The sequence below is a fragment of the Physeter macrocephalus genome, chromosome 2, assembly GCF_002837175.3.
Source record: "Physeter macrocephalus isolate SW-GA chromosome 2, ASM283717v5, whole genome shotgun sequence".
In the NCBI taxonomy this organism is placed as follows: domain Eukaryota; kingdom Metazoa; phylum Chordata; class Mammalia; order Artiodactyla; family Physeteridae; genus Physeter; species Physeter macrocephalus.
This window is the reverse complement of record NC_041215.1, coordinates 100,185,811-100,211,164: the sequence shown is the minus strand read 5'-3', so window position 1 is coordinate 100,211,164 and position 25,354 is coordinate 100,185,811. Positions and strand designations below refer to the sequence as shown.

Here is a 25,354-nt window from a genome sequence, read left to right as displayed (position 1 = left end):
TTACTGATTACCTATTTTAAGAGCATTGGTTTGAATGTGACATTTTTCAGAGAGTGGCTTTCATTCTGTCCAAAAGGCACATCACTTTCCCATGCTTTGTCATTTGCTGTGATTACACTAGTGAGAGAATGTCTCAGTCAGACAGTGAGAGTTCTTTGGCACTTATTCTTTATAATTATATATCATAATAGTATATAATATAGGGTACACAATTATCTATCATGGCAAGAGGCAGGATGAATCAGATGAGACTGAGGAAGAACAAGAAAGAGGTGAAATCCCTGGACAGGCACTCAACAAGGATGAAACTCCCTTGACTTGGAATCTCCAAATAGGGAGGCTTTCCTGTACTGATAGATTGAATAGTTGAGTATCTTGTCAGTTTGGGCAAAAAATAACACTAACACCTGTTAAAATTCTTTTTTCCAAGGAAAGAGTCTCATTTGTTAAATTTATTCAACAAATGTGTGGGTGTGTATACATATAGTGTTTACTAAATGTTAAGCACTGTGTTGGGTATTTGGGATATGAGTGAGCAAAAGGATGGATGCCATTCTTAGAATCTCCACTAAACATTTACTTCCTAGCTAAAATGCATAACTTTTATAAGTTTTTATCATCAACACCAACACTTTACTTTTATTGGCCAAACAGGAGGAGAGGAGAGTCAATTTAATTTTAACAAAGAAATGAAGATCTTTATTATTCCAGGACTGAATGTCCAAAGATGTGGGTGAGGAACCATAATGTTGAGAGTAGGTCCCAGTAGATTGCTGCTGGGTTCATGCGTTAGTGGACAAAGGCGGAGCATCTCTGTGTGTCAGGCACTGTGTAAATGCTGGAAGACAGTGGTAAGAGAAAAAGACATCCCTGCTGTCATTATAGAATTATTCGAACACGCTAATGTAAAAGCATTTAACATACCAGTGATGTCTAATAGTTAAAGATGCCAATATATCCCTTTACAGAAAAACATTTTTTTAAATACCAGATTAAGTAGACAAAACATTATGATAATGATTGCATTGAGATGAGCCATGAGTAAATATCATTAAAATGCATGCTAGTGAAAGCAGCTAAGAATCACTGAAAGTGTGCATAAAATGAGATCTGATCTGGGGACTGCAGAGCAGGGGCTTCTGTGTCAGATGCATCTGTGTTCTAATCCTGGTTCTGTCGCTTAATTGTCGCCTGGCCTTGGGCAAGTTACTTACCCTCCCTATGCCTTAGAAAACAGGGCCACCACCTTCCTCACAGGGAAGATTGAAGGAGGTGATGCATGCAAAGCCCTTATCAGAGTGTAAGCACTCAGTTGGGGGAAACAAAGCTTTTTAAAAGCATCAGTCAAAAAATTATTACAACATTACTAGGGAAGAAAAAGAAAGAAGTAAAGGAAATGATCTTATTGTTTTAAGAAAATCTTGCTATGAACTCAAAGAAATTCATGAGAACTGAACTGGGATTTTACATTAGCGTGTAAATGTGTACATGCTAACGTAAAATCCCAGATAACATCTATTTATAATTGTACTGAGGAGGTAGAGAAGAACAAGCAAAATAGTTATGGAGATTAATAATCAGTAGCTGACCAGAGGCTCTGAAGTGTACAGTGGTGCAAGTATTAGGTAGAGGCCTTGTGTTTTCCTCCTGAAGTTGCCATTAGAGGGCAGTGTGAGAGCAGAGATGGTGTGATTTGGTACTATCCCTCTGATTACTTTCCTTAATTAAGAATAAATCAGATTCTGAACGAAAGTTGCTTGCATACAGAGAAATTTTGTGATTGTATTTGACTTTGATAAATAAACACGGAATTGAAAAAGATCAACCACTCCATCCTCAAGGAGGCTGGTAGCCTGAGCCTGGGGCCAAGGTGGGGCAGGAGCTGGGCCCAGTTGTGGTCCCCTCCAGTGCACCTCCAAGTGTCGCAGCGAGACTCCGACAGTTAGTGCAGTTCTCCAGCTGTCCCATCAGTATGGCTCACAAGCTGCCTGGAGTATCAGTGATAGGCCCCCCCCCAGTCGTGAGGGCCAACAGTGAGCCCCTTACTTTACAGGTGAGGAAGGGGAGGTGCAGCAGCCCCCTGCCTCTCACACAGCTGGAGCAGCTGTCAGAGCCCGGCCTGTTCTCACGCTGCTCTCTCCTAACTCGCAGCTCCTGTTCTTCAGGATACAGCAGCACTGTGCCCTCCATGTGATAACCCTTACCTGTGTGCCTCTCTCTCTCTTTTGTTTTTTTTTCTTTTGCTTGGCCGGCCGTGCAGCATGCAGGATGCGGGATCTTAGTTCCCCAACCAGGGATGGAACCTGTGCACCCTGCAGTGGAAGCACGGAGTCCTAACCACTGGACCACCAGGGAATTCCTTGTGCCTGTCTTTTTAGAACCTAACTCCTATCATGCTAAATGCTAAGGAACCAGACCTTCTATACATTTACACTTGAGTCAGAAAACACCCCAAATTTTAGGCCTTTTTCAACTCCTTGATGGCTTTTAATCTTTTTTTTTTTTTTTTTTTTTTTGTGCGGCACACGGGCCTCTCACTGTTGCGGCCTCTCCCGCTGCAGAGCGCAGGCTCCGGACGCGCAGGCCCAGCAGCCGTGGCTCACGGGCCCAGCCGCTCCGCGGCATGCGGGATCTTCCCAGACCTGGGCACGAACCCGTGTCCCCTGTATCGGCAGGCGGACTCTCAACCACTGCGCCACCAGGGAAGCTCCTTGATGGCTTTTAAAATGCCCTTTCTCTGGTCACTCTTAACAGTGAGAGAGCAAATCAGTGCCCTTTAAAAAAATCATAACAATATTGTACAGTATTGCATTTTCAGCCTTTACTGATACTTTTCCTTGTGACAAGATTCCCTTTTATCGCCGGGTTTGTAAGTATTCATTTGTACAAATGAACAAAATTACACTGACTCTTAACATGCCTTTGACCTTTTATTTTCTTGTGAGTATGCAAGTTTCAAGAGAAATATGTGGGGTTTGGGGGGTGGCCTGTGGGAAGAAGATGAAGGCTGACACCAGAGTGGTACGGATGAAAGAACCATTTCTCCTCTTGCAGTGATCAGATGCTCAGCTACAACCTCGGCAGAAGGCTCCCAGCTGACCATGTGAGTGGGTACCTCCAGTTCAGAGTGGAGGTCACATCTTCTGTGCATGAAGGTGAGATACTTGTATAAATATATTGCTATAGGAAAAACTTGTTAAATCTTACTCTGTTGTCAGTTTACATTTGAACAGAATCATTTGTATCCTGTTCTGAACATAAAATAGCTATCAAATGATTACCTGCTGAAGTTTTCCAAGCAGATTTAAAAGCCTGTTTATCAAAAAATCTCTCTTAGGTTTTACCTGCATTTGGAAACTGGGATGTGGAATTTCCGGCAGTAGTGAACATGTAAACCTCATATGTCAAACTGACCGGCAATATATGTACTCGTTTAGTAGTGAATAGTAACTCTTAGCAAGTTGGTGATACTGTAAAGAGACCTCAGTGGGATGACTGAATTCTTTGAACTGATTGGTGGCAAAAGAATAGGACATTAAAAGTTCATTCGTTATTACTACTTTGTTTTTATAAATGCTGTTTTCTCCTTCAGATGCTTCTCCAGAAGCTGTTGGCACAATACTTGGAGTCAATACTGTGAATGGAGACCTAGGAAGCCCTTCTGATGAGGAGGACATGCCAGGGGGCCATCATGACAGCCCGGTTTGTTCCAATGGACCAGTTTCTGAGGAAAGTGCTAATGGGACCCCCAAGCATTCTTTCAGGACTAGCTCTACTCTGGAAATAGACTCAGAGGAATTAACCTCTACTTCTTCAAGGACCTCACCTCCCAGAGGACGTCAGGATTCACTCAATGATTATTTAGATGCTATAGAACACAATGGCCATTCCAGGTCGGGTGCAACTACTTGTTCGGAAAGGTCCATGGGAGCCTCTCCGAAACTAAGGAGTAGTTTTCCCACCGACACAAGACTCAATGCAATGCTTCATATCGACTCAGATGAAGAAGACCATGAGTTCCAGCAAGACCTGGGTTATCCATCCTCCTTGGAGGAGGAAGGAGGGTTGATAATGTTTAGCAGGGCATCAAGAACTGATGATGGGAGCCTGACGTCTCAGACAAAGCCAGAAGACAACACGGTGGAGAATGAGGAAGCCTCCACCAATGAAGCTGTTTCCTTCGAGGATAAGCCAGAAAATCTTCCAGAGCTTGCGGAGAGCTCCTTACTCTCAGGCCCAGTCCCTGATGAAAGTGAGAATGCTCCAGAGTCTCAACCAAGTGCTGACCAGGGGAGCACTGAATTGTGTGGCTCTCAAGAGGTAGATCAGCCCACAAGTGGGGCAGACACGGGCACTTCTGACACGTCAGGAGGAAGCCGAAGAGCCATCAGTGAGACGGAGTCCCTTGATCAGGGGTCTGAGCCTTCCCAGGTGTCCTCGGAAACAGAACCCAGTGACCCTGCCAGGACAGAGAGCGTGAGCGAGGCCAGCACCAGGCCTGAGGGAGAGAGTGACCTGGAAGGGGCCGACAGCTCCTGCAATGAGAGTGTTACCACGCAGCTGTCCTCGGTGGAGACACGGTGCTCATCTCTTGAGAGTGCGCGGTTTCCCGAAACCCCAGCCTTTTCTTCTCAGGAGGAGGAAGATGGAGCCTGTGCAGCAGAGCCCACCAGCAGTGGCCCCGCTGCAGGGTCACAGGGTTCCATATGCACTCCTGGTTCTTTACCTGTAGTGCAGGTGCCCAGTGGAGAGGAGGAAGGGCCAGGGGCAGAATCGGCTACTTCACCTGACCAGGAGGAGGTGGGGGAGGTCTGGCAGCGGAGGGGGAGCCTGGAGGGAGCTGCTGCTGCTACTGAGAGCCCGCCCCAAGAAGAGCGTGATGCGGGGCATGCCCAAGGGGCTTGTGAAGGGGCCACTGCCCAGGAGGAGGGCGCGACCGGAGGTAGGATGTAGAAGACAACGTGGCTCGTGGCTCAGGCATACCCGCTCAGAGAGAAGTCTTGTGGTTTTGTCCCTCAGTGGAAATTGTACTGCAGGGCAAATATTAGCTGAATTCTTCTCCTTGGGGTTCAAAAGCTTTTTTTTATTTTCACATCTTTATTGGGGTTTAATTGCTTTACAATGGTGTGTTAGTTTCTGCTGTATAACAAAAGTGAATCAGCTATACATGTACATATATCCCCATATCTCCTCCCTCTTGCGTCTCCGTCCCACCCTCCCTATGGATCTTCTTTTTTTTTTTTTTTTTTTTTTTTTTGTGGTATGCGGGCCTCTCTCTGCTGTGGCCCCTCCCGTTGAGGAGCACAGGCTCCGGACGCGCAGGCTCAGCGGCCATGGCTTACCGGCCCAGCCGCTCCGCGGCATGCGGGATCCTCCCAGACCGGGGCGCGAACCCGGTTCCCCTGCATCGGCAGGCGGACGCGCAACCACTGCGCCACCGGGGAAGCCCTGGATCTTCTTTTGATGGAATAAGAGGCCTGTCAGATAACAGTCTTCAAACTTAGATAATGAACCTCAAGGCTCTGCATCAGTGCGGGCACCTGCTCTGCCTAGAAAGGTGGCCCGGTGGGTGGGGGCACCCTTGGTCCACACAGGCCTGGAGGCCTGGGATGCATGCCGCGTGCCGGCACATTCAGTGCGCCTGGGGCTCAGTCCTCTTGTCTGGGCAGTGTGAAAAAGCATAATGAATCTCTGGCGGGACCTGGGTTTGTAGATACAAAACCAAACAGGCCGGCAGCATCTACGTTAGTGTTATCTGCGAGGTTTTCAGGAACATCTTAACTCCTTATTGCATGCAGCTTCAAAACAGAAGGTTAATATGTGCTTTGCATCAAATGTCATATTTTTGCCTTCTGCAGTATAAGAAATGTCAACTAAGTTAGGTGATGCATTCTGACACTTGAAAGCAAGCTGTTTGAGTGTCTGAGGATGGAAATTTACACATAAAGTTTGTTTTATGTCTCAATGAATGTGGCTCAGGAGAATGATCCCTTTAAACTGTTCTATTATAGTTGCATCAGAAAGTCTGAGTATAATTTCATATGCCTAAATAGCATAGACTCAGAAATAGAAATGATTTTCTTATTCTGTAACTTATTTTTCTATCTATCCCCTTCCTTTCTTCCTCCACCGTTTTTGGTCTTTTTGGTTTCTTTTCTTTATCTTGCGGTCATTGTGTGACCCTAAAGCATTGGTGCGTGACTAGGACAGATGCCAGGGTGGGAAAAGGCGGGGGAGGGGGAGGAATGGGCCCAGACCGACATCTCCCTAGAAGACCCACTTCTGACTAAGCATCCACCTCCCATTCTCTTCTGTTGTTTCTGGGTCCTCATATGGGAAATGAGACGAAAGAGAGACAAGAGACTGGCCCCAGGACTTTTGTTAGGTGTTTTTTTTCCCCAAAGGCTGTGTTTTGCACTGAAGGGGAAAACAATACCCAGGTAACTGTTTACCTTTAATCCTAGGTTCTCAAGCCAACGGCCACCAGCCATTGCGATCACTGCCTTCAGTGCGCCAGGATGTCAGCCGGTACCAGAGGGTGGACGAGGCTCTCCCACCAAGTGAGGACCTGCTAACTAAAGGGCTCACCTTGATCAAAGGGTTCAAGGGTGACAGGACCCACGGGACCTAAAGGATGGATGCCCAGTCCCCCAGAAGTAGGGTTCTGGGAGCTGCCACGTGACTTAGCAGATACAGTCTGGAAAGTGCTTAGCAGAAGACTCCTCTCTGGCACAGTTCCACCAAATGAAAGGGTAGCTGGGGGAAAGTAAATACTCTAAAGGAAAAGAGATCCAGATGTTATGGACAATAGGATGTATAATAGAAAAAATATTAAGTTTGCATAAGGCAGTATGAATTTTCAATTATTAGACAAATAGGTACAATCTCTTAGAGGAGCCTAGCTCTAGGTAATATACTGCTTTTTATTCATTTACAACATTTTAAATAATTAACTACAGGGTCCTGGTTTTTTTCCTTAGGGATATCCAGAGAAGTGTTATTAATTTCAGGAATTAGTCTCCTATTTTCTGGACCATGATGATTATCTGGAGATTTGAAAGTCATTTCTTTTTTTTTTTTTTGCTTTTAAGAAACACATAGCACTTAAAGGAGAGATGGGTGAGGACTAGGAATGCTGGGAAAGTTATGCGACCTGAACTCCAAGAGCTGAGTGATGCCCATGGCCAATCATAGTCTGAATGTAATTTAAACTCTAACTTTCTAGAATCCCTTAAAGCAGTATTACTCTGTGAGAGCAAAGCATTTTGAAGAACAGTGTTAAAGCTCAGTAAATACTGTTTTTAAGAACACATTGGAAAATACATCTTTCTGCCTTATTGCTTTTCCTTCTTATTCACCTTCTCTATTCACCCATCTTATATGTGATCATGGCAAGAAGTGGATGCTTTTGGCCCTCTGTGTTTTAAAAATGGTGGGACATAGAGCGGGGGCAGTATGCATTTAAAGGGCTAAAATGCTGAGTAGTTAGTTTTGGTGAGTGTTGACAAAAGAGCTGAATGGTGCTCTGTACAATTTGTCAAAATATCGACTTAATCACTTGTAAATACTGTTGTGCACAGATTCTCCCCTTGTTCATATATTTTGATAACTGAGGGTGGTTACTCATAGGAAACCTATATTTTAAGCAGTTTTAAAAAATCATCCAAGAGATTAATTAACTATTGTGTCATCTTAAGCAGGTGGAGGGGAAAACTTCCTTACTGTTTACCCTTGGAGAAAATATTAGAGGCAGAAAAGAAAAGTATTCCTGGGTGATATTTAGATATAATTGGAGAAAAATGAATTAGGAACACCAGGAGAGAATTCTGGGAGAGCTTTGTTTACATGAGTATGTGGATTAATAGTAAGTAATCAGAGTTTCAGGCACCTGGACAGGAGGCATAGCATTGCATCAGTGTATGGATAAATGGCATCCTCCTGGCCACATCCAATTGCTCTGAATTTTGTTGGATTCACAATTTTGGTCTCTAGATTGTATTTAATAAAGACAGGTACTTTCCTGCTGAAATTATGACCACTATTTATGCTGTTTCCATGCATTTGTTTAAACACTGGTATTTGCATTACACAGATATAATACTAAATTTTAGGATTAAAAAAAATAAACAATTGGCAGTTCATTTTAATAAGTTAATATATCCAAAAGGAAAAAAAGCACCTTAGTAGTATATCCAATTTAATGAGTAACTGATGAACGGTGGTGGGGGAGGAATTCTTAAGAGTTGTTCCCTCTTGTGCAACTTTCAACTTGCAGATTTGGGGATTTACATTATCATGGACCAATAACAGATTATGGTCTGAGCATACCTGATTACTGTTCAACTCTGTCCTCACACTGCTTTGCCCTCTCCTATTCCCAGTCAGTCTCACCTTTTGACAGTCTATTTAATCAATTGGCTGCCTGTGCTAGTTGTGCGTCCTGCCCGAACCAGTTCTCTGCCTTCCTTGCCTCACTGGGCAGCTCTGCTACTGTCTCTGGCCATGCCTCTTAACTCAGAGCTGTGGCATTCTGCGTTCATATATCGTCTCTCAGGAGGCTCAGCTAAGGGGCGTTCACTTGGAGTATGCAGATTGGCCTGTCTCTTAAATGACCTGGCTGAATTATTTTAAGGTTAGGGATTATACTTTTAACATTATTTATTATAATACCTCAGACTTGTATAGTGCTTTACAGTTTACAAGAATTTTTAGCTTTTTTTAAAAAAAATTCTTTGTAACAATTTTGTGAAGTAGGTCAAGCAGGTCTTATCCGTAATTTGTAGATTGATGGGTAGAAATCAAATAATCTGATTCTTTCACTTTATAGATGGAGAAATTGAAGCCCAGATAAATTAAGTAACTTAAGATTCCGTACTAGTAAAAGTTGAGACAGAGTCTCAAACATTTTTTTCTACTCTATGATCTAAAATTAGAATGGTAGGGACTGTTGTGTAGGTAGATGAATGTAAATTCTGAAAGCTTGGTTAGTGGCAGAGTGGTGACGTATTTTGGTATGTTATCTATTAGGCACATGCATCACCTGAAATTAGAGGGTTTGGGGGCTTCTCTGAAACTGCATTATATTGTGTTTTGAGGGCAGACCTAGGAAGGCTGGAAAGATGCTCAGCTTTCTTCTTCCAGGTGAAGATCACTTAGCAGGACCCTTCTGTGGGAGGTCCCTCAAGTATAAGAAAAGCGGTGACAGTGACAGTACTAGCGACTGTCTTTTGGCCCAGATGGATTTGCTCCGTTAAGCATCTGTATTGGACTCAGACGTGCCTTTTCCTCTCTGTGTAGGTCCCTATCCGCACACCTGCAGGACAGTCTACTGAAGCATGATCCCCCCCCACTCCGGATTCTTTTTCTTTTTCCTTATAATTATTGTTGTTGTTATTTTAGCTTGTATTTGCCTTAAAAATACCCATGTACTAACATACAGTGAGGAAACTATCCAGTAAAGTTTGCTTCTCTCTGAAGATTTGCAGACTCAATTAAGGAGATTTAGAGGTATCCTCGCTATGTCTCCTCACTCTTATAGCCGATTGCGTGGTCGTCTGTGTATCACGGTTATAAGTTAGTCTCTGAACATCTGTTTGATCTCTTTTTATGTAAAGCAGGTTTCCTTGTTTGTTTGCTTCTTCTTCCAGCCTTATTCCTCCTATCTCAGGACCAGGGAACAGATGTTGGACAGAGACCACTCAGCTGTAATGATGATCGATCGATTGGTTCTCCAACTCTTACTCTTGCGTTAGGCCATGGACCCTGCGCTGTGACCTTGTGGGCTGTGTAACCTCAACCACTGGTTGAGAGACATTCTGATGAGCCACACAAAATAAGAAAGCTCTGGTTCTTAAAGGTGGCATGGCACTGTTGAGAGACTTCCAGGGAAGCAGCTTGAACTTGAATATGTACTGAGTGCCTTAAGAACCTGCTGTATCTTATTTTGAGGTGATTGATAGGCTGGCAGCTGGAGGTTGTTCAGGGCTGAAGCCCGCTAAAATGTCATCAGCATAATGAATCTTGGTCTTTTTGGCATTAGGATAAGTGAAAAACAATGGCCAGCTCAGCCCCTTCTGAAGAACTTTTTTATTTTTTTATTTTTTGGCTCCAGTGTAATTGTGACTTAACCCACTGCTGTACTGGAGACAACAGGAAACTGTTGAGAGGTGTTTTTCTCCCAAAAGGATAGGAATAGGAATAGATTCCGGATGAACAGTCCACAGTGGACTCTTATAGGTTCCCAGGCTTACTGCCATATTTTTAGGACTAGTGTATTACTTAATGTGGTGGGTTCAGATGAGTAGCTCTGGAAAAACACAGGGGGATGTTTATCATTTTTTGTGGTTGTGCACTTTTGTTATTAAAGCATCCTTTGAAATGAAGGTTTAAAAGAAGGTAATGAATCTGAGAAGTACAATTAATCTTATAGAATTTCTACCCTGTTTAAAGCTAGGGGCTCTTATTCTCTAGAACCTAAAAGTTAAGTTTGGAGAAAAAAATTCACGCTTTTAATCTAAAAACCTACTTCCTTAAAAATCGAATATTAAGGTCCAAAATATGCAGCTATTTGAGATTTTTTTAAACCTTTTTTCCAAATATAAGGTACATGCAGAAAAGAGCACATTCAGCCTGCTGAATTCTCCCAAACTGTGCCCACCTGGGCAGTCAGCACCACATCTGTGGTCCCTGGGAGGCACCTTGTGCCCCGCTACCAGTCTCCAACCCCCACTCCTGAAGGGGCAAAGGGGACCCACTGTCCTGACTCCCCAGAGCATAGACGTTTAACTTACTTTCGTACTTTATACAAATGGTATCATACTTCTCTGAGTGTTTAAATAAGGAAAAAATAATCCATGGAACACTGATTTCTGGCATCTATCACAAAGCTTTTTTCCTTAAAAGTACCTTTAGTTTATTGTAACTTCATCATCTCACCATTTTGGTGAGGATACCACGGTTATTATAATTTTTACAGTGGGTTTATAAACTTACTTCACAATATTCAGGTACTTCATTTTCCTCAATCCAGTTACAACCCGGTCAGTTCCCTACTCAGTCCTCTCACCGCTTTGAGTTACGTAGCAGACAGTTCAGTGCTGGCTTCCCCTGACAGGTGATTCATCCTGTCTAGACATTGACCTTCTTCCCAGTCTCAGCACTTACTGAGATGTGTTCACGTCCCCATCTAATCACCTGGGTGGTCCAGTGGAGACCAAGGTCTAGATTGAGAGGAGCGAGAAAGAAGAGTGATGAGATGAAGCGGGGCCTTAGGGAGGACCCCTGCCCCCTGCCTACGTATATTGATTCTAAAAGTTGAAAATATCTAAGACCTTCCCGGCTCTACCTCCCTGCATCTGGGATTAATGCTGTGTCAGTGGCTTGGCATAGATTTTCATGCTAACTCTCTGACTTACCCTTCATGTCCAGCTATTTAAAGGGGGCTATTGCATTTGAATCTCAGGGTGTCTTAAGTGTCCACTTGCTCCTGGATTTCAGTTTGGGGTATTTAGGCTGAAATTTAATTTCTTGTGAGCCCGCACTTCATGACCTCTAAGAAATCCAGCATTAGCTCCATGGGTTTGTCCAGTAAGTTAGCGGCTGTTTTGAGTTCTTGTTCATTTACGTCAGTGTTCCTTAAATTTTAGTGTGTCTAGGAATCACCTGGGAAGTTTGTTAAAAATGTAGATAACTGAGTCCTGGCTTCAGATAGTCTGATTTTGGAGAGCTGGGGTGTGTCCTTGGCATCTGCATTTTTATTGATCCTCATAGTGATTCTGACACATACTGTCAGAATCCCACACCTTGAGAAACATTCTCTAGATAATAGTTTTCAAACTTTATTATTGCTGTGAAGCTCTCTATGGGAGTGAAACCTTATGTGGAAGACTAATATGCACAACAGATAATATTGGAGCTGCAGTGTTTAAAGTGGGGTTGGCAGGTGGTTCAGCAGCCCTACTCCTCAGGACCCCAAAGCCCCTGGCCCCAAAGGCTTAATTAACTTAGAATCGATTTTGGAAATTCTGGCCTAGACGTAAGATGTTGCTAGGTCCTTCCTGAACCTAATGTGATAAAATGGGTGTCATTGCAGATTCATGTTATTTTAGAACTGAAAGGGACCTTCGCAATGTTTACCTCTGTCTTCTAATTTTTTAGGTAAAGAAACTGTGGGCCATAGAGGTGTAGTAATTTGTTGAAGGTCATGTAGCAAAGGTATGACAAAGCCATGGCCAGATTCAGGCCTTCTACTTGCTAATCTAGTGCATTACACACACACACACACACACACACACACACACACACACACACACACACACACAACACATTGCTCTCAGTCTCACTGCACACTGATTATGTACCCCAGTTTACAATGTGGCAAGACAGGAAAGTAAATGCCAAGATCCTAGTCTTCTAACCCTGCCTGTGTGACTTTAGTATTGTCTGTGAAAGAAACTGATACCAGGCCATGTGTTCTCATATGCTTTCTTAACCAAGAACAAACCAGGCCTCATGTAAATACTTATAAGATATTAAAGCAACCATATCCCCACCCCCGTGAATAGATAATGATAGAGGACTGACCTTCCTACAGGCACCTCTGCTGTCTTGCCTGGATGGAAGGGTATTGACCGCTTGGGTAAGAGTAGATATGTAGTTCACGAATAAGCCAATAGCATAACAGTCTTTCCCAGTTCAATGCCAAGTGTCCACTTGAAACCAGCAGTATAGCATTTCTCTTTATGGGGACTTAAGTAACAACCTCAATTTAAAGATATGATATTTGATAGGGAGAATCTTAATGTGCATCCAACATCCCATATTCTTAGAAAACAAATTTTTGGACCTTGTTTTCTTGTTTTTCCCATTGCATAGAAATGTCTTTATTGAAATACAAATTAAGGTTATTCCTGGCCTTTGTGGAAAGTGAATACAAGATCATTTTTTAAAATTTTTATTGGAGTATAGTTGATTTACAATGTTGGGTTAGTTTTAGGTGTACAGCAAAGTGAATCAGTTATACATATACATATATCTACTCTTTTTAAGGTTATTCCTGGCCTTTGTGGAAAGTGAATACAAGATCATTTTTTAAAATTTTTATTGGAGTATAGTTGATTTACAATGTTGGGTTAGTTTTAGGTGTACAGCAAAGTGTACAGAAAAGTAATTCACATATATCTACTCTTTTTAGATTCTTTTCCCATTACAGAGTATTGAGTAGAGTTCCCTGTGCTATACAGTAGGTCCTTATTAGTTATCTATTTTATATATAGTAGTGTGTTGATGTCAATCCCAATCTTCCAGTTTATCCCTCCCCCCCGACCCCACGGTAACCATAACAAGAATCATTTTTTAATAGATTTACGTTATTTAAATGATTTGTTCATTCATTACATGCTATGTGCAAGGAGGCACAGTGGTGAATATATTTGGAAATACCCCCTCATCCATTTTCCTACCCATGTGGCCCGCATACAGGTCACATTTCTTGGGGTAAATTCTTGTATAATTTATTCAAGGAAAAAGTTCCATCTTTGAAGATACTTTTTAAATATTCTTTTGTCAGAGAATGGAAAGTATGCAACAGTGTGTTTTCTTTTCTGCTGTAACTGCCAGAAAACTTAGAGCCAAGTTGTAGTGACAACCTTATCTTGGGAGCTTGGCAGAATCTCTCTCTCTCTGCTTCCTTTAGTTGGTTTCTGTTCTGTTTTTATCCCTAATTGACCTATCCTACAATTTTTTTAAAAATTGGAAGCTACTGTAAACATTCTTGGGGGGAAGGAATGGTCATTTGTTTCCATATGCATTTGATTTGACATATAGTATGTGCTTGAATTATCCTGGCTCTTATGAGAGAGGAATGCAGTGGGAATACTTGTTCTCAGAATCTTTGAGATGGGAAAGTATGCAAGGAGCAGAGCAAAACAATGGAATGGATCAAAGGTTTTAGAAAATGGTTCCTGAAAATGCCTTTATGTACTTACTGTTTGTCAGTGTATATGGCAGGCTGAGCAGGAGGCCTTTTGGAAATGTCCTACTGATGGGATTGTAGCTGTGCCCGAATAATTCATTCTTGGCAGCCTGCTTCATTGTGAGTCCGTGTTACCTTGGAGCATGAGTGACATGGAGTTGTTTGTTGTCTGTGTGGTGCTTTTCCTCACAGAAAATTTTTCTTTCCCTTGCCATGTGTCATAAATTATGATCGGCTGAAATCAACAAAAAGAAATCCTTCCACTCACAGCTGAGGCAGTCTTCAATGGTCTTCTGGTGCTGGCTGGGATCTACCGTGCAGGTTTTTGCAATCCTAAGGGCTCTGTTGGAATACTTGTTCCGTTCACCTCCAGAGTAAATGCCATAGCTGGTCAGGAGCAAACATGCTTTCATCCTGGTCTCTAGGATTAGACCCCATGGTGTCTGCTGATAAGCTGTGTGATCACATGGAGAGTTTTGAAATTAACAGAGCTGCTCAAGAGAAAGGTGCTTATTAATTTCAAAACATATTTGTCAAAGAAATAGCAATGTATAAAGAACTTTCCTGGTTAAAGAATAGATCTCTGCTGTTTTCATATGTTCCTATATAAATCACCCTTCCCAATTGCAATCAATTTAAAAATTATTGCCTTTTGTAAAGATCAGCTCGCGCTCTGCTTATTTTTATAGGGGAATGGCCTTTTAGAGAATTCACAGAGGTCGGATGGCTGGCCCTGAAAACTACTCTGCTTGCTGTTTTTACTGAACATGCTCTTACATATTTGTTTACAAAGACTAACACATTGAAAGAGATTGCTTAAACATAAAATTAAATAATCTTTTAAAACATTGTATTTATTTGAGGTTGGAGACAAGTCATTAACCTTGCTCTGAAAATGTATTCCTCTTTGGGAAAGTGTAAATGGAAGTTTGTAGATAATGATACTGTTTGATGACTAGGCTGGCACTACGTTCTTCCGAAGACTACGTCTACTAAAATTGTGTGTAAATATACACGTGGAAATTTCCAGCTGTGAGTCTTTCATCTAAGTTGGAAAAAAAAAACCAGAAAAATCAAGTTTTGGTGAAAATAAACATCAGTACCAATTTTGATGTGAATATCTAAAATATTATGATACCAACTAGTAATTTTTAAACACTGGCGCTCATACGTGAAGGATAAGCATTGTGGGCGGATCTGAGAGGATCCCCTACATTCAGGGATTCTTTAAGGCGTTGGTTATCCTCACAGGAGCTGTTTTACTAACCGGTCAAACAGATTCTGGAGTGGACTGGGGGGAAGTGCTGGATTATGCACCCAGGTATACGTTATTAGCCCCAAAGTGTAGCATGTGAGGGAGAAAACATGTGCTGCTTGATGAACCACATTAATGGCTTCAGCTTCTCCTCCTAATCCCTCTCCGTGCACTGCTGCTGTGTAGACTGGGAGGCACGCATTGACAGCCATGGCAGGATCTTCTACGTGGATCACGTAAACAGAACCACGACTTGGCAGCGGCCCACAGCGCCCCCTGCCCCGCAGGTGCTGCAGAGGTCCAACTCCATACAGCAGATGGAGCAGCTGAACCGGCGGTGAGGATGGGCACTTTTGTGGTCGGGCTAATTTTTACACAGTGCAAAATGGAAACCACGGTTGCCTCTTTCATCTCTGGGTGTCCTGTCATTCAGGTGGAGCTGTCACTTCTCTAGATTCATAGACTTCATTGAATGTCTCTTGGTTAAAGATCAATAAGCGCACACATCCACAGCTTGCTTAGAAACTAGAGAGGAAATAAGTAATGATGACCCCTTTCGTCCACCCAAGGCATTGATTTTTAGTAAAACAGAGCATAGACACTTGTCATTTGAAGCCAGATAGCTTTTTAAATTTCTAGAATCTTCGTTCGTCATGCATCTTTATTAGTTACCTAAGCTTTTAAAAATCTATCCTTCTTTTTCAAAAACTAATTGCTATGGAACAAAAGTTGTTCTTTTCTTTAACAAATAGGAATTTAGTTTCCTTTGGTTAAAGGCCACAATGTTTTTTAAAGTTTTATTAATTTTTTAAGAAAATGTTCCACAGACTATGGACAGAAGAAATTAAATCCAGTGGATTTACTTAACAGATGGCCCAGAAGGTCAGGGTATGGGGGTTTGGGGAGCAAATGGTCAAGGCTGGGAAGATGGTGAAAACTTCTGGGCTCTGGGGGAGCAGTTGAGCCCCATGTTTTAGAGGTTGCTGTGTTGTAACTCTAGGCTCCTGATTTTAGATACCAGAGTATCCGCAGAACCATGACTAACGAGAGGCCTGAGGAAAATAGCAATGCGATTGATGCGGCAGGGGAGGAAGCCGACTTTCACCAAGCCAGTGCAGGTAAGAGCCTTTGGGTTGGTTTGTTTTGTAATCTCGCAAAAATAGAAAACAAGTACGTAAGGATTTCCAAGAAATGAAGCTTTCTTTAAAAGGACTTTTGATCTTCACTAAGACCAGGTAATTCAACTCAAAAAGTCGAATTCACCAGACACCTCTTCCAATCCTCGACTTTTTATTAGTACTAAGAAAAGAATCGCAAAACCAAACAGGATATAAATTACTTTAATCTCGGGATCTGTGGGAGAGTAGAATAAGATGGAATCTGATTACTTGTAAAATCTAAGGATGCATTAAAATGTTAATAGTGGGGACCTGCCTGTTGGTGCAGTGGTAAAGAATCCGCCAGCCAATGCAGGGGACACAGGTTCGAGCCCTGGTCCAGGAAGATCCCACATGCCACAGAGGAACTAAGCCCGTGCGCCATACCTACTGAGCCTGCACTCTAGAGCCTGCGAGCCACAACTACTGAAGCCCGTGCGCCTAGAGCCCATGCTCCGCAACAACAGAAGCCACCGCAATGAGAAAAGCCTGCGCACTGCCACGAAGAGTAGCCCCCACTCGCCACAACTAGAGAAAGCCCGCAGCAACAAAAACCGAAAGCAGCCAAAAATAAATAAATTTATTTTAAAAAATGTTAATAGTGACTAGAAATATTATTGAATTCCATTTTAATGTGATGGAGAGCAATTGGGTTTTATGCATGAATTTACAGAAAAGAAAAAAGTGTTTGGGGGATTAAAATAATAACAAATGATATAGGTGTTGTTTTAAAATATAGACGGAAGTGAGTAGATGTTTCCAGTGCGTGCAGAGACCTCCCTGAAAGCCTCTGTGGTCTGCCCCGTCTAGATTTCCGACGGGAGAACGTCCCGCCCCACTCTACCTCCAGATCCAGGCTCACGTTGCTGTTACAGTCTCCCCCCGTGAAGTTCCTCATCAGCCCAGAGTTCTTCACTGTGCTGCATTCTAACCCTGTGAGTATCAAATCCGAGAGGATGTGAGAGAAAGAGCACCAGGCCAAAGGAAATTATCCTCGTTTACGTCATAACAGAATGAAAATGGCTAAGTTTACTGAGCACCACATGTGTTCCATGCTCAGTGTTAAGCACTACCCATGGCTTAACCCATTTAGTCCAAACAAACCTATGAGTTAGATAAAACTTCCATTTTTCCAGATGAAGAAACTGAGGCACAGAGAGCTTAAATAACATGCTCAAGGTTATACAGCTACTAAGTGGGATTGCTGGGGTTAAAATCCCAGAGATGCTGACTCCAGAGTCTGTGCTCTTAATGACCACCTTGTTTTGCATGCACAAGTATAACCAAATATCTGAGAACTGACAACAGGCATTGGTCAGATTGAGCTTTGAGATATCGGGACGGGCTCTCCAAAAGAAAGAATGAATATAAAATGTATACTTTGCTGTAATCTGAAAAAATAAATCCATAAATAGAGGAATATTTTAAAGATACATGAGGTTTGTATGGGAGATCAGGATTTTTTGGGGGGAAGCTAGTGGGAGGAGGGGGAATGGTGATGTGTTTAGGATGAAGTAGATTTAAATTTCCCTCCTTTTACTAATATGTCTATTCTTTAGAAGCCCTCCCTCTGTAATTTTGCTAGAGGCCTAAAAATGTTAACATCAGCTAAAAGAGTCAACCTTTTGGTAACCAGAAGGTTATCAAAATCGTCAGCCTTTTCATCATTGTTTAAATAGAGAGAAATCATTTTGAGTGTCTCCTTCACTTGTTTTCTTTCATTTCCCCCAGTCTTGACTTTTAACAAAAATTCTACCCCTTTCCTGATCTTGGTTCCTTAACCAAGAAACCCCTCGCTAGCTCCCAATCCCCCCACCCCATTAAGTCCTCATGACTATCAGTTTCTCCAGCTCTGTTCATGTGCCCCTTTCCCACATTCATTTTGGAATTACCGTCTGGAATGGGAGGTTTTAATTTTACTCAGGAAGTGTTAACCTCCTGGAGGCACTAGGGTATATGAAGTCCATGGGGTGACAGTGGAAAATGTTACATACCTGTTCTCTGATCCTGAGCATGATATTTATCTCAAACATTTCTAGAAGGAAAGAGAAGTGTTTGAAAATATTATATAGTTTAAGCCAAAACTTATGTTTTGGCGCACGCGCGCATGTGTGTGTGAAGAAAAAAATTAGAGTGTGATAGGAAAGTTGGTTAGGAAGCATTTCTTTGTGATGTAAATCTTAAATTGTCTCAGAATAAATAACGGACACTGGCTGGTTAAAACAGAAAGGAGTAGGAGGGCCTTCTAGGTGAAGGGTATGCGTGAGCAAAGACAGAAGTGAAAAACATGTCCTATATGCATAGTGAGTTATTTTAATCATCCAATAAATATTACTGAAAACACGGTTTATGCTAGAAATTATGGTAGGTGCTGCAGACACAGTGGGCAATAAGATCAAGTTCTTATCCGAGAATGAAGGCTACCTTAGAAAGATGGTTCTAGAATACCTCTCTGAAGAAATCGTTTTTGAGTTGGAAGTTGAAAGATGAGAAATCATCAACCATGGGAAAAGCCAGGGGAAGCTCATTTCAAGCAGTTGAAACAGGAAGTGCAGGGACCCCAGGGCTCAGAAGAGGGCAGAGGGGCTGCTGTGTCACGACAGAAAGAGGGGGTGGTGTGATACTACGTTGGAAAGTCAGCAAGATCCAGATCATAGATTTGCCTATGGGACATGGCAGGGGATTCAGATTCTATTCTGAGCAGCGGGAAGCCATCATGCACTTGGAGTGTGACATGCATGGATTTGGAGAGCATAGAAAGGCAAGGGTGGAAGCAGGGTGATGAGAACGGAGGCTCTTCACGGTCCAAGGGAAAGGCAGTGATGGCTGGAATACGGGTGTTGGCATGCAGATGGAGAGAAGTGCATGGGCTCAAGAGCTATTTTGAAGGTAGAGTCCACATGACTTGGTGAAAAACTGGCCATTAGGGATGGGAAAAAGAACAAACAAGAAACGCCTGTAGGGCTTTGGTCTGACACAGGAGTTCATCTTGCTGGGTCAGCTAACGCTCAAGTAAACAGCTCGAAACTGGACTAGGTGTGGAGGCATCGAGAAGGAGCTTTGCGTTTCTGCAAGGTGCTGGGGGTAACAGGGCGGGCAAGGCAGGCACTGTCCCGCAAGTCTCTGAGGGCTGAGGAAGCGGCTTCCTGGAGGTTTTAATTAGGGGAAGGTTGTCTTAGCTGCACCTGGAGCGCTTTAGAACGGGGGAGCGGGGAGACCCTGGCCACAGACATCCAGCTGTATATAACCCATTGGTCGTGGCTGGAGCTGATAAGAGCCTAGACTAGGAGGTGAGGAAATAACAAGGAAGGATCCAGCATGAGAGAATCACAGGCAGAGAGTTGGCAGGCTTTGGTGGGTAAATAGAATAGAAACTGAAGAAGAGGACTCTTGAGAGGATTGTTGAAGGAATGAATGTAAGAACGTTTTGAATTTAACCAGACAGATTATATGCCTTAGGAAAAATAGAGTAGACTGTTGGGAAACGTAGAAGTCAGCATAGTCCAATCACCAGGAGCTGTTGGCGAGGCTATTAGTATGCACATATTTATTGATCAGTTAACATACTGATCATTATCTCATGGTTTATAGGTTTATCTTGGAAGAGAGAGGACTTGGGAGAAGGCTGTTCTCAGATTTCATGCAAGAGGCATTCAGTGTAGCAACAGTGGTTTATTCCCTACTGTATACCAGGCACTAAGTCCTAGAGATACAAAATTGACAGCAACTGTGGGCTCTGGAGCCCCAGACTTGAAAACACATTCCAATGCAGTGAGCAGAGTTGTAAGTGCCATGATGGAAGGTTGTAGAAGATATCCTGCTGGGGTGCGTGATTAACTCTGGGGAGAAGGCATACGGGAGGAGCCGTAGCTGGGCTTGCATTTGGGGTAGGTTTTAAAGACTGAGTAGGTTTTAAAGACTGATAGGTTTTAAAGATTGAATAGGAACTTGCCCTAGAAATAAGATGGACCAGAGCTCTCTAGGTAAATAGAAGGGAATGTAAGAGTCCTCTTCTTCAGTTTCTATTCTACTTACCCACCAAGGAGCAACATTTACAAAACAAGAGATCCATGAAGTTGCAGGGCTGTCTTAGTAATTACTATAGAAGTACTGAAACCGAATTACTAGTACAGCAGTTTGGTGTTGCTGGTGTGTGGAGACCATGGGACACTAGTGAAAGTCAGATCTGAGCCTGGAAAGGTAAGCAGAATCCAGGTTACAGGAACCTAAACTCAACTCGTGTATATGACAATTCCAGGAGATTGTAGGCTTTCATACAAGGAAGAATGGGATACATTCAGAGTTGTCAGTCTAAAACAGAAAGTGTCGTGCTGTGGTGGGAAGAGCTTTGGACTTGGGGTCAGGTTACATGAGTTTTCCTTTGTTCATTTGTTCATGCATTCATTCAAGCAATAATTATTAAATGCCTACGATTTGCCTAGTACCTTCGAGACTCTCAGGATACAGTGGAATAAAGATCAACTAGTGAACAAGAAAAGATAATGCAGACAGTGAAATGTGTCATGAGGTGACTGAAACAGTGCAGGTGACTGGGCTAGGGTGACTTGGGGCCCGGGTACTGCAGATGCTGGTTTAGATCAGGTGGACGGCAAGGCCTTTCCAAGGAGCCATACTCAAGCTGTTGTACAATGTCAAGAAGCCAGAAAGGCAAAGGTCTTGGAGAAGAACTTTCCTTGCCAAGGAAGAGCAAAGGCTTGAGGACAGGAATGAGTTTGATGTGGTACATAGTACGGTCAGAGAGGTGAGCACGGCTTCAAAATGTAGGGCTTGTGTGATCTGGCAAGGAGTTTGGGCTTCATTCTAAATGGGCTTTATTCTAAAGGGAGTTCCTGTGGGGGTGTAGTTTTGATTTTTTAAAGTTTCTTCTTCCTACTGTGTTGAGAATGGGTTTTAGAAGGCAAGATTGGCAGCAGGGAAACAAGTGAAAAGGCGCTGTGGTGAGACATGGAAGGGACTTGGACTAGCGCAGCAGCAGTGGAGATGGTGACAGGTGGATGAATATGGCACATATCTTGGAGGGAGAGCTGACATTCCTCACACTCTTTTGTCAGTGAGGCCAGCACCTTCTTTGTTTAGCTAGATAATAGTGTTTGAATATTGGACTTACTTTTCTTCATTGTGTGTGTGTGTGCACGTGCATGCGCTATTTGCAATGTAACAGCATAATTTGAACTTTAATCTGTATTATTAGCATTTTATTTTCTTTACCAATTTCTTAAGTCTAGAACTTATTATTTAGAAAAAGTCAGTAGACTTTTTCTGGAAAGGGCCAGAGTGTAAATATTTTCAGCTTTTGGGCCAAGGACAACATGTAAATGAATGGATGTGGTTGTATTCCAATAAAACTTGGTTAGCAAACACAGCCAGTCAGCCCCTGAGTCTATAGTTTACTCACTGTTAGTCTAGACAGCCCATAAAACATATCAGGGCCTGATTTGCATTTACCGATTTCTTTAGTGTTAATATTCCCACTGTGGCCAATTTCAAGCTACCATCTTTTTACGGTGTGCAATTTATGATTTCTTTTTGTTGAAGTATAGTTAGTTTACAATATTACATTAGATTCAGGGGTACAGCATAGTGATTCAATATTCTTATAGATTATACTCCATTTCAAGTTATTACAAAATAATGGCTATTTCCCTGTGCTGTGTAATATATCCTTGTTGGTCATCTATTTTATACATAGTGGTTTGTATCTCTTAATACCCTACTCCTATCTTGCACCTCCCCCTCCCTTCTTCCCACTGGTAACCACTAGTTTGTTTTCTATATCTGTGAGTCTGTTTCTGTTTTGTTATATATATTTGTTTGTCTTATTTTTTGATTTCACATATAAGTGATAACATACAGTATTTGTCTTTCTCTGTCTGACTTATTTCAGTAAGCATAATACTCCCTAGTTCCATACACATTGTTGCAAATGGCAGAATTTCATTATTTATTATGGCTGAGTAATATTCCATTCTGTCTTCTTTAACTATTCATCTGTTGATGGACACTTGGGTTGCTTCCATATCTTGGCTATTGTAAACAATGCTGCTGTGAACACTGGGGTGCATGTATCTTTATTTATGTATTTATTTTTAAATTTTTTATTTTTTATTTTTTTTGCGGTATGCAGACCTCTCACCGTTGTGGCCTCTCCCGTTGCAGAGCACAGGCTCCGGACGCGCAGGCTCAGCGGCCATGGCTCATGGGCCTAGCCGCTCCGCGGCATGTGGGATCTTCCCGGACCGGGGCACAAACCCATGTCACCTGCATCAGCAGGCGGACTCAACCACTGCACCACCCGGGAAGCCCTGGGGTGCATGTATCTTTTCAAAGTAATGTTTTTGTTTTTTTTGGATATATACCCAGGAGTGGAATTGCTGGATCATATGATAGTTCTATTTTTAGTTTTTTGAGGAACCAGCATACTGTTTTCCATAGTGGGTGCACCAATTTACATTCCCACCAACAGAGTACAACAGTTCCCTTCTCTCCACATCCTCACCAACATTTGTTATTTGTAGACTTTTTGATGATAGCCACTCTGACAGGTGTGAGGTAATATCTCATTGTGCTTTTGACTTGCATTTCTCTGATGATTACTGATGTTGAGCATCCTTTCTTGTGCCTGTTAGCTATCTGTATGTATTCTTTGGAAAAATGTCTATTTGAGTCTTCTTCCCAATTTTTAATTGGGTTGTTTGTTTTTTTTTGATATTGAGTTATATAAGCTGTTTATATATTTTGGATATTAACCCCTTGTTAGTCATATTATTTGTAAATATTTTCTCCCATTTAGTAAGTTGTCTTTTGTTGATGGTTTCCTTTGCTGTGCAAAAGTTTTTAAGTTTAATTAGGTCCCATTTGTTTATTTTTGCTTTTATTTCTTTTGCCTTACGAGACAGATCCAAAAAATATATATTACTGTGATTTATGTGAAAGAGTGTTTTGCCTATGTTCTCTTCTAGGAGTTTTATGGTTTCAAGTCTTACATTTAAGTCTTTAATCCATTTTGAGTTTATTTTTGTATATGGTATGAGGAAATGTTCTAATCTCATTCTTCTACATGTAGCTGTCAAGTTTTCCCAGCACCACTTATTAAAGAGACTGTCTTTTCTCCATTGCATATTCTTGCCTCCTTTGTCATAGATTAATTGACCCAAGGTGTGTGGGTTTATTTCTGGGCTCTCTATTCTGTTCCATTGCTCTGTGTGTCTGTTTTTGTGCCAGTACCAGTCTGTTTAATTAGGTCCCATTTGTTTATTTTTGCTTTTATTTCTTTTGCCTTACGAGACAGATCCAAAAAATATATATTACTGTGATTTATGTGAAAGAGTGTTTTGCCTATGTTCTCTTCTAGGAGTTTTATGGTTTCAAGTCTTACATTTAAGTCTTTAATCCATTTTGAGTTTATTTTTGTATATGGTATGAGGAAATGTTCTAATCTCATTCTTCTACATGTAGCTGTCAAGTTTTCCCAGCACCACTTATTAAAGAGACTGTCTTTTCTCCATTGCATATTCTTGCCTCCTTTGTCATAGATTAATTGACCCAAGGTGTGTGGGTTTATTTCTGGGCTCTCTATTCTGTTCCATTGCTCTGTGTGTCTGTTTTTGTGCCAGTACCAGTCTGTTTTGATTACTGTAGCTTTGTATATAGTCTGAAGTCAGGGAGCATGATACCTCCAGCTTTGTTCTTTTTTCTCAAGATTGCTTTGGCAATTCATGGTCTTTTGTGGTTCCATATAAATTTTAGGGTTTTTTGTTCTAGTTCTATGAAAAATGTCATGGGTATTTCATAGGGATTGAATTAAATCTGTAGATTGCTTTGGGTAGCATGGACATTTTAACAATATTAATTCTTCCAATCCAAGGATGCAGAAGATCTTTCCATTTCTATGTATTTTCAGTTTCCTTCATCAATCTTTTATAGTTTTCAGAGTATAAGTCTTTCACCTTCTTGGTTAAGTTTATTCTTAGGTATTTTATTCTTTTCCATGTGATTTTAAACAGATATTTTTTTTGCTTTCTTTTTCTGTTAGTTCATTATTAGTGTATAGAAAAGCAACAGATTTCTGTATTTTAATCTTGTATCATACAACTTTGCTGAATTCATTTATTAGTTCTAATAGTTTTTTGGTGGATACCTAATCATCTTTATTGAAAAGAACAAAATTAAGTAGATATATAGGTGTCATAACTCTAAAGGAAAACTTGAGGAACAAAATATTGGGATTTTTTTTTTTCTTCTGTTTTTGCGTGGTTGTTGCTTTAAGATATATTCTACTGCCCTCTTCTGGTTGTGATCAGATTGCTTCCAAAATTGTCTTGATAAACCATTTCTCCTGATAATTCAAGATTTAATTATTAGTGTCATGTCTTTTATAGTTGGTATGACTGTGTTTGTCTAATAATTGTCATACATAAATACATGTCATTATATGCAACTGAATAATGTTTCCAACATACATGCCAAATAATTATTACTTCGGCTTTTAATAAACTCTCTAGAAATACATTAATTCCATCTTCTACACTCCTTACTACTTAATGAAGAAAAATATTGCTCCAAAATACTTAAATATATTCTTATAAGACAGAAATTCCCGCTATTGCAAGGTAGATGAGTTGATAGTTTAATTAGTTTTGTCAACAAGTTCAGTTTTCCCTCCATTTTACTCTTTAGCTAGATGAGAAAAATGTAAAATCCCTTATAATTAAAAATATTGTGAAACACCTGCTTAAGACAAGACTGTTTCCATATCCCAGCATATATCTTATGGAAACAATGTTACTTGATGTTGTTTACAATAAATTTTGTTTAGTGAATAATATATACAGATGCTCATATCTGCTCCCTTGTGAGCCTTTGTATACATTTGCTATGGAGGCAGTGATGATATTTTCCAAGCATGAAATCAGAATACCTATTCTTTTTTTTTTTTTTTTTTTTTTTTTT

The 25,354-nt window shown here is 41.5% G+C and overlaps 1 protein-coding gene across 8 annotated transcripts in view; it reads left to right on the top strand.

Annotated features, from left to right (window-relative positions):
- HECW2 (HECT, C2 and WW domain containing E3 ubiquitin protein ligase 2) overlaps nucleotides 1-25,354 on the top strand; it is a 410,406-nt gene that overhangs the window by 262,051 nt on the left and 123,001 nt on the right. For all 8 annotated transcript variants that reach the window (XM_055089204.1, XM_028480351.2, XM_024115624.2 and 5 more), the window contains 6 exons: nucleotides 3,055-3,155; nucleotides 3,593-4,942; nucleotides 6,465-6,560; nucleotides 15,414-15,564; nucleotides 16,242-16,345; nucleotides 17,195-17,319. In XM_055089204.1, coding sequence (XP_054945179.1) covers nucleotides 3,055-3,155; nucleotides 3,593-4,942; nucleotides 6,465-6,560; nucleotides 15,414-15,564; nucleotides 16,242-16,345; nucleotides 17,195-17,319 — 1,927 coding nt within the window. The remainder of the gene's footprint in view (nucleotides 1-3,054; nucleotides 3,156-3,592; nucleotides 4,943-6,464; nucleotides 6,561-15,413; nucleotides 15,565-16,241; nucleotides 16,346-17,194; nucleotides 17,320-25,354) is intronic.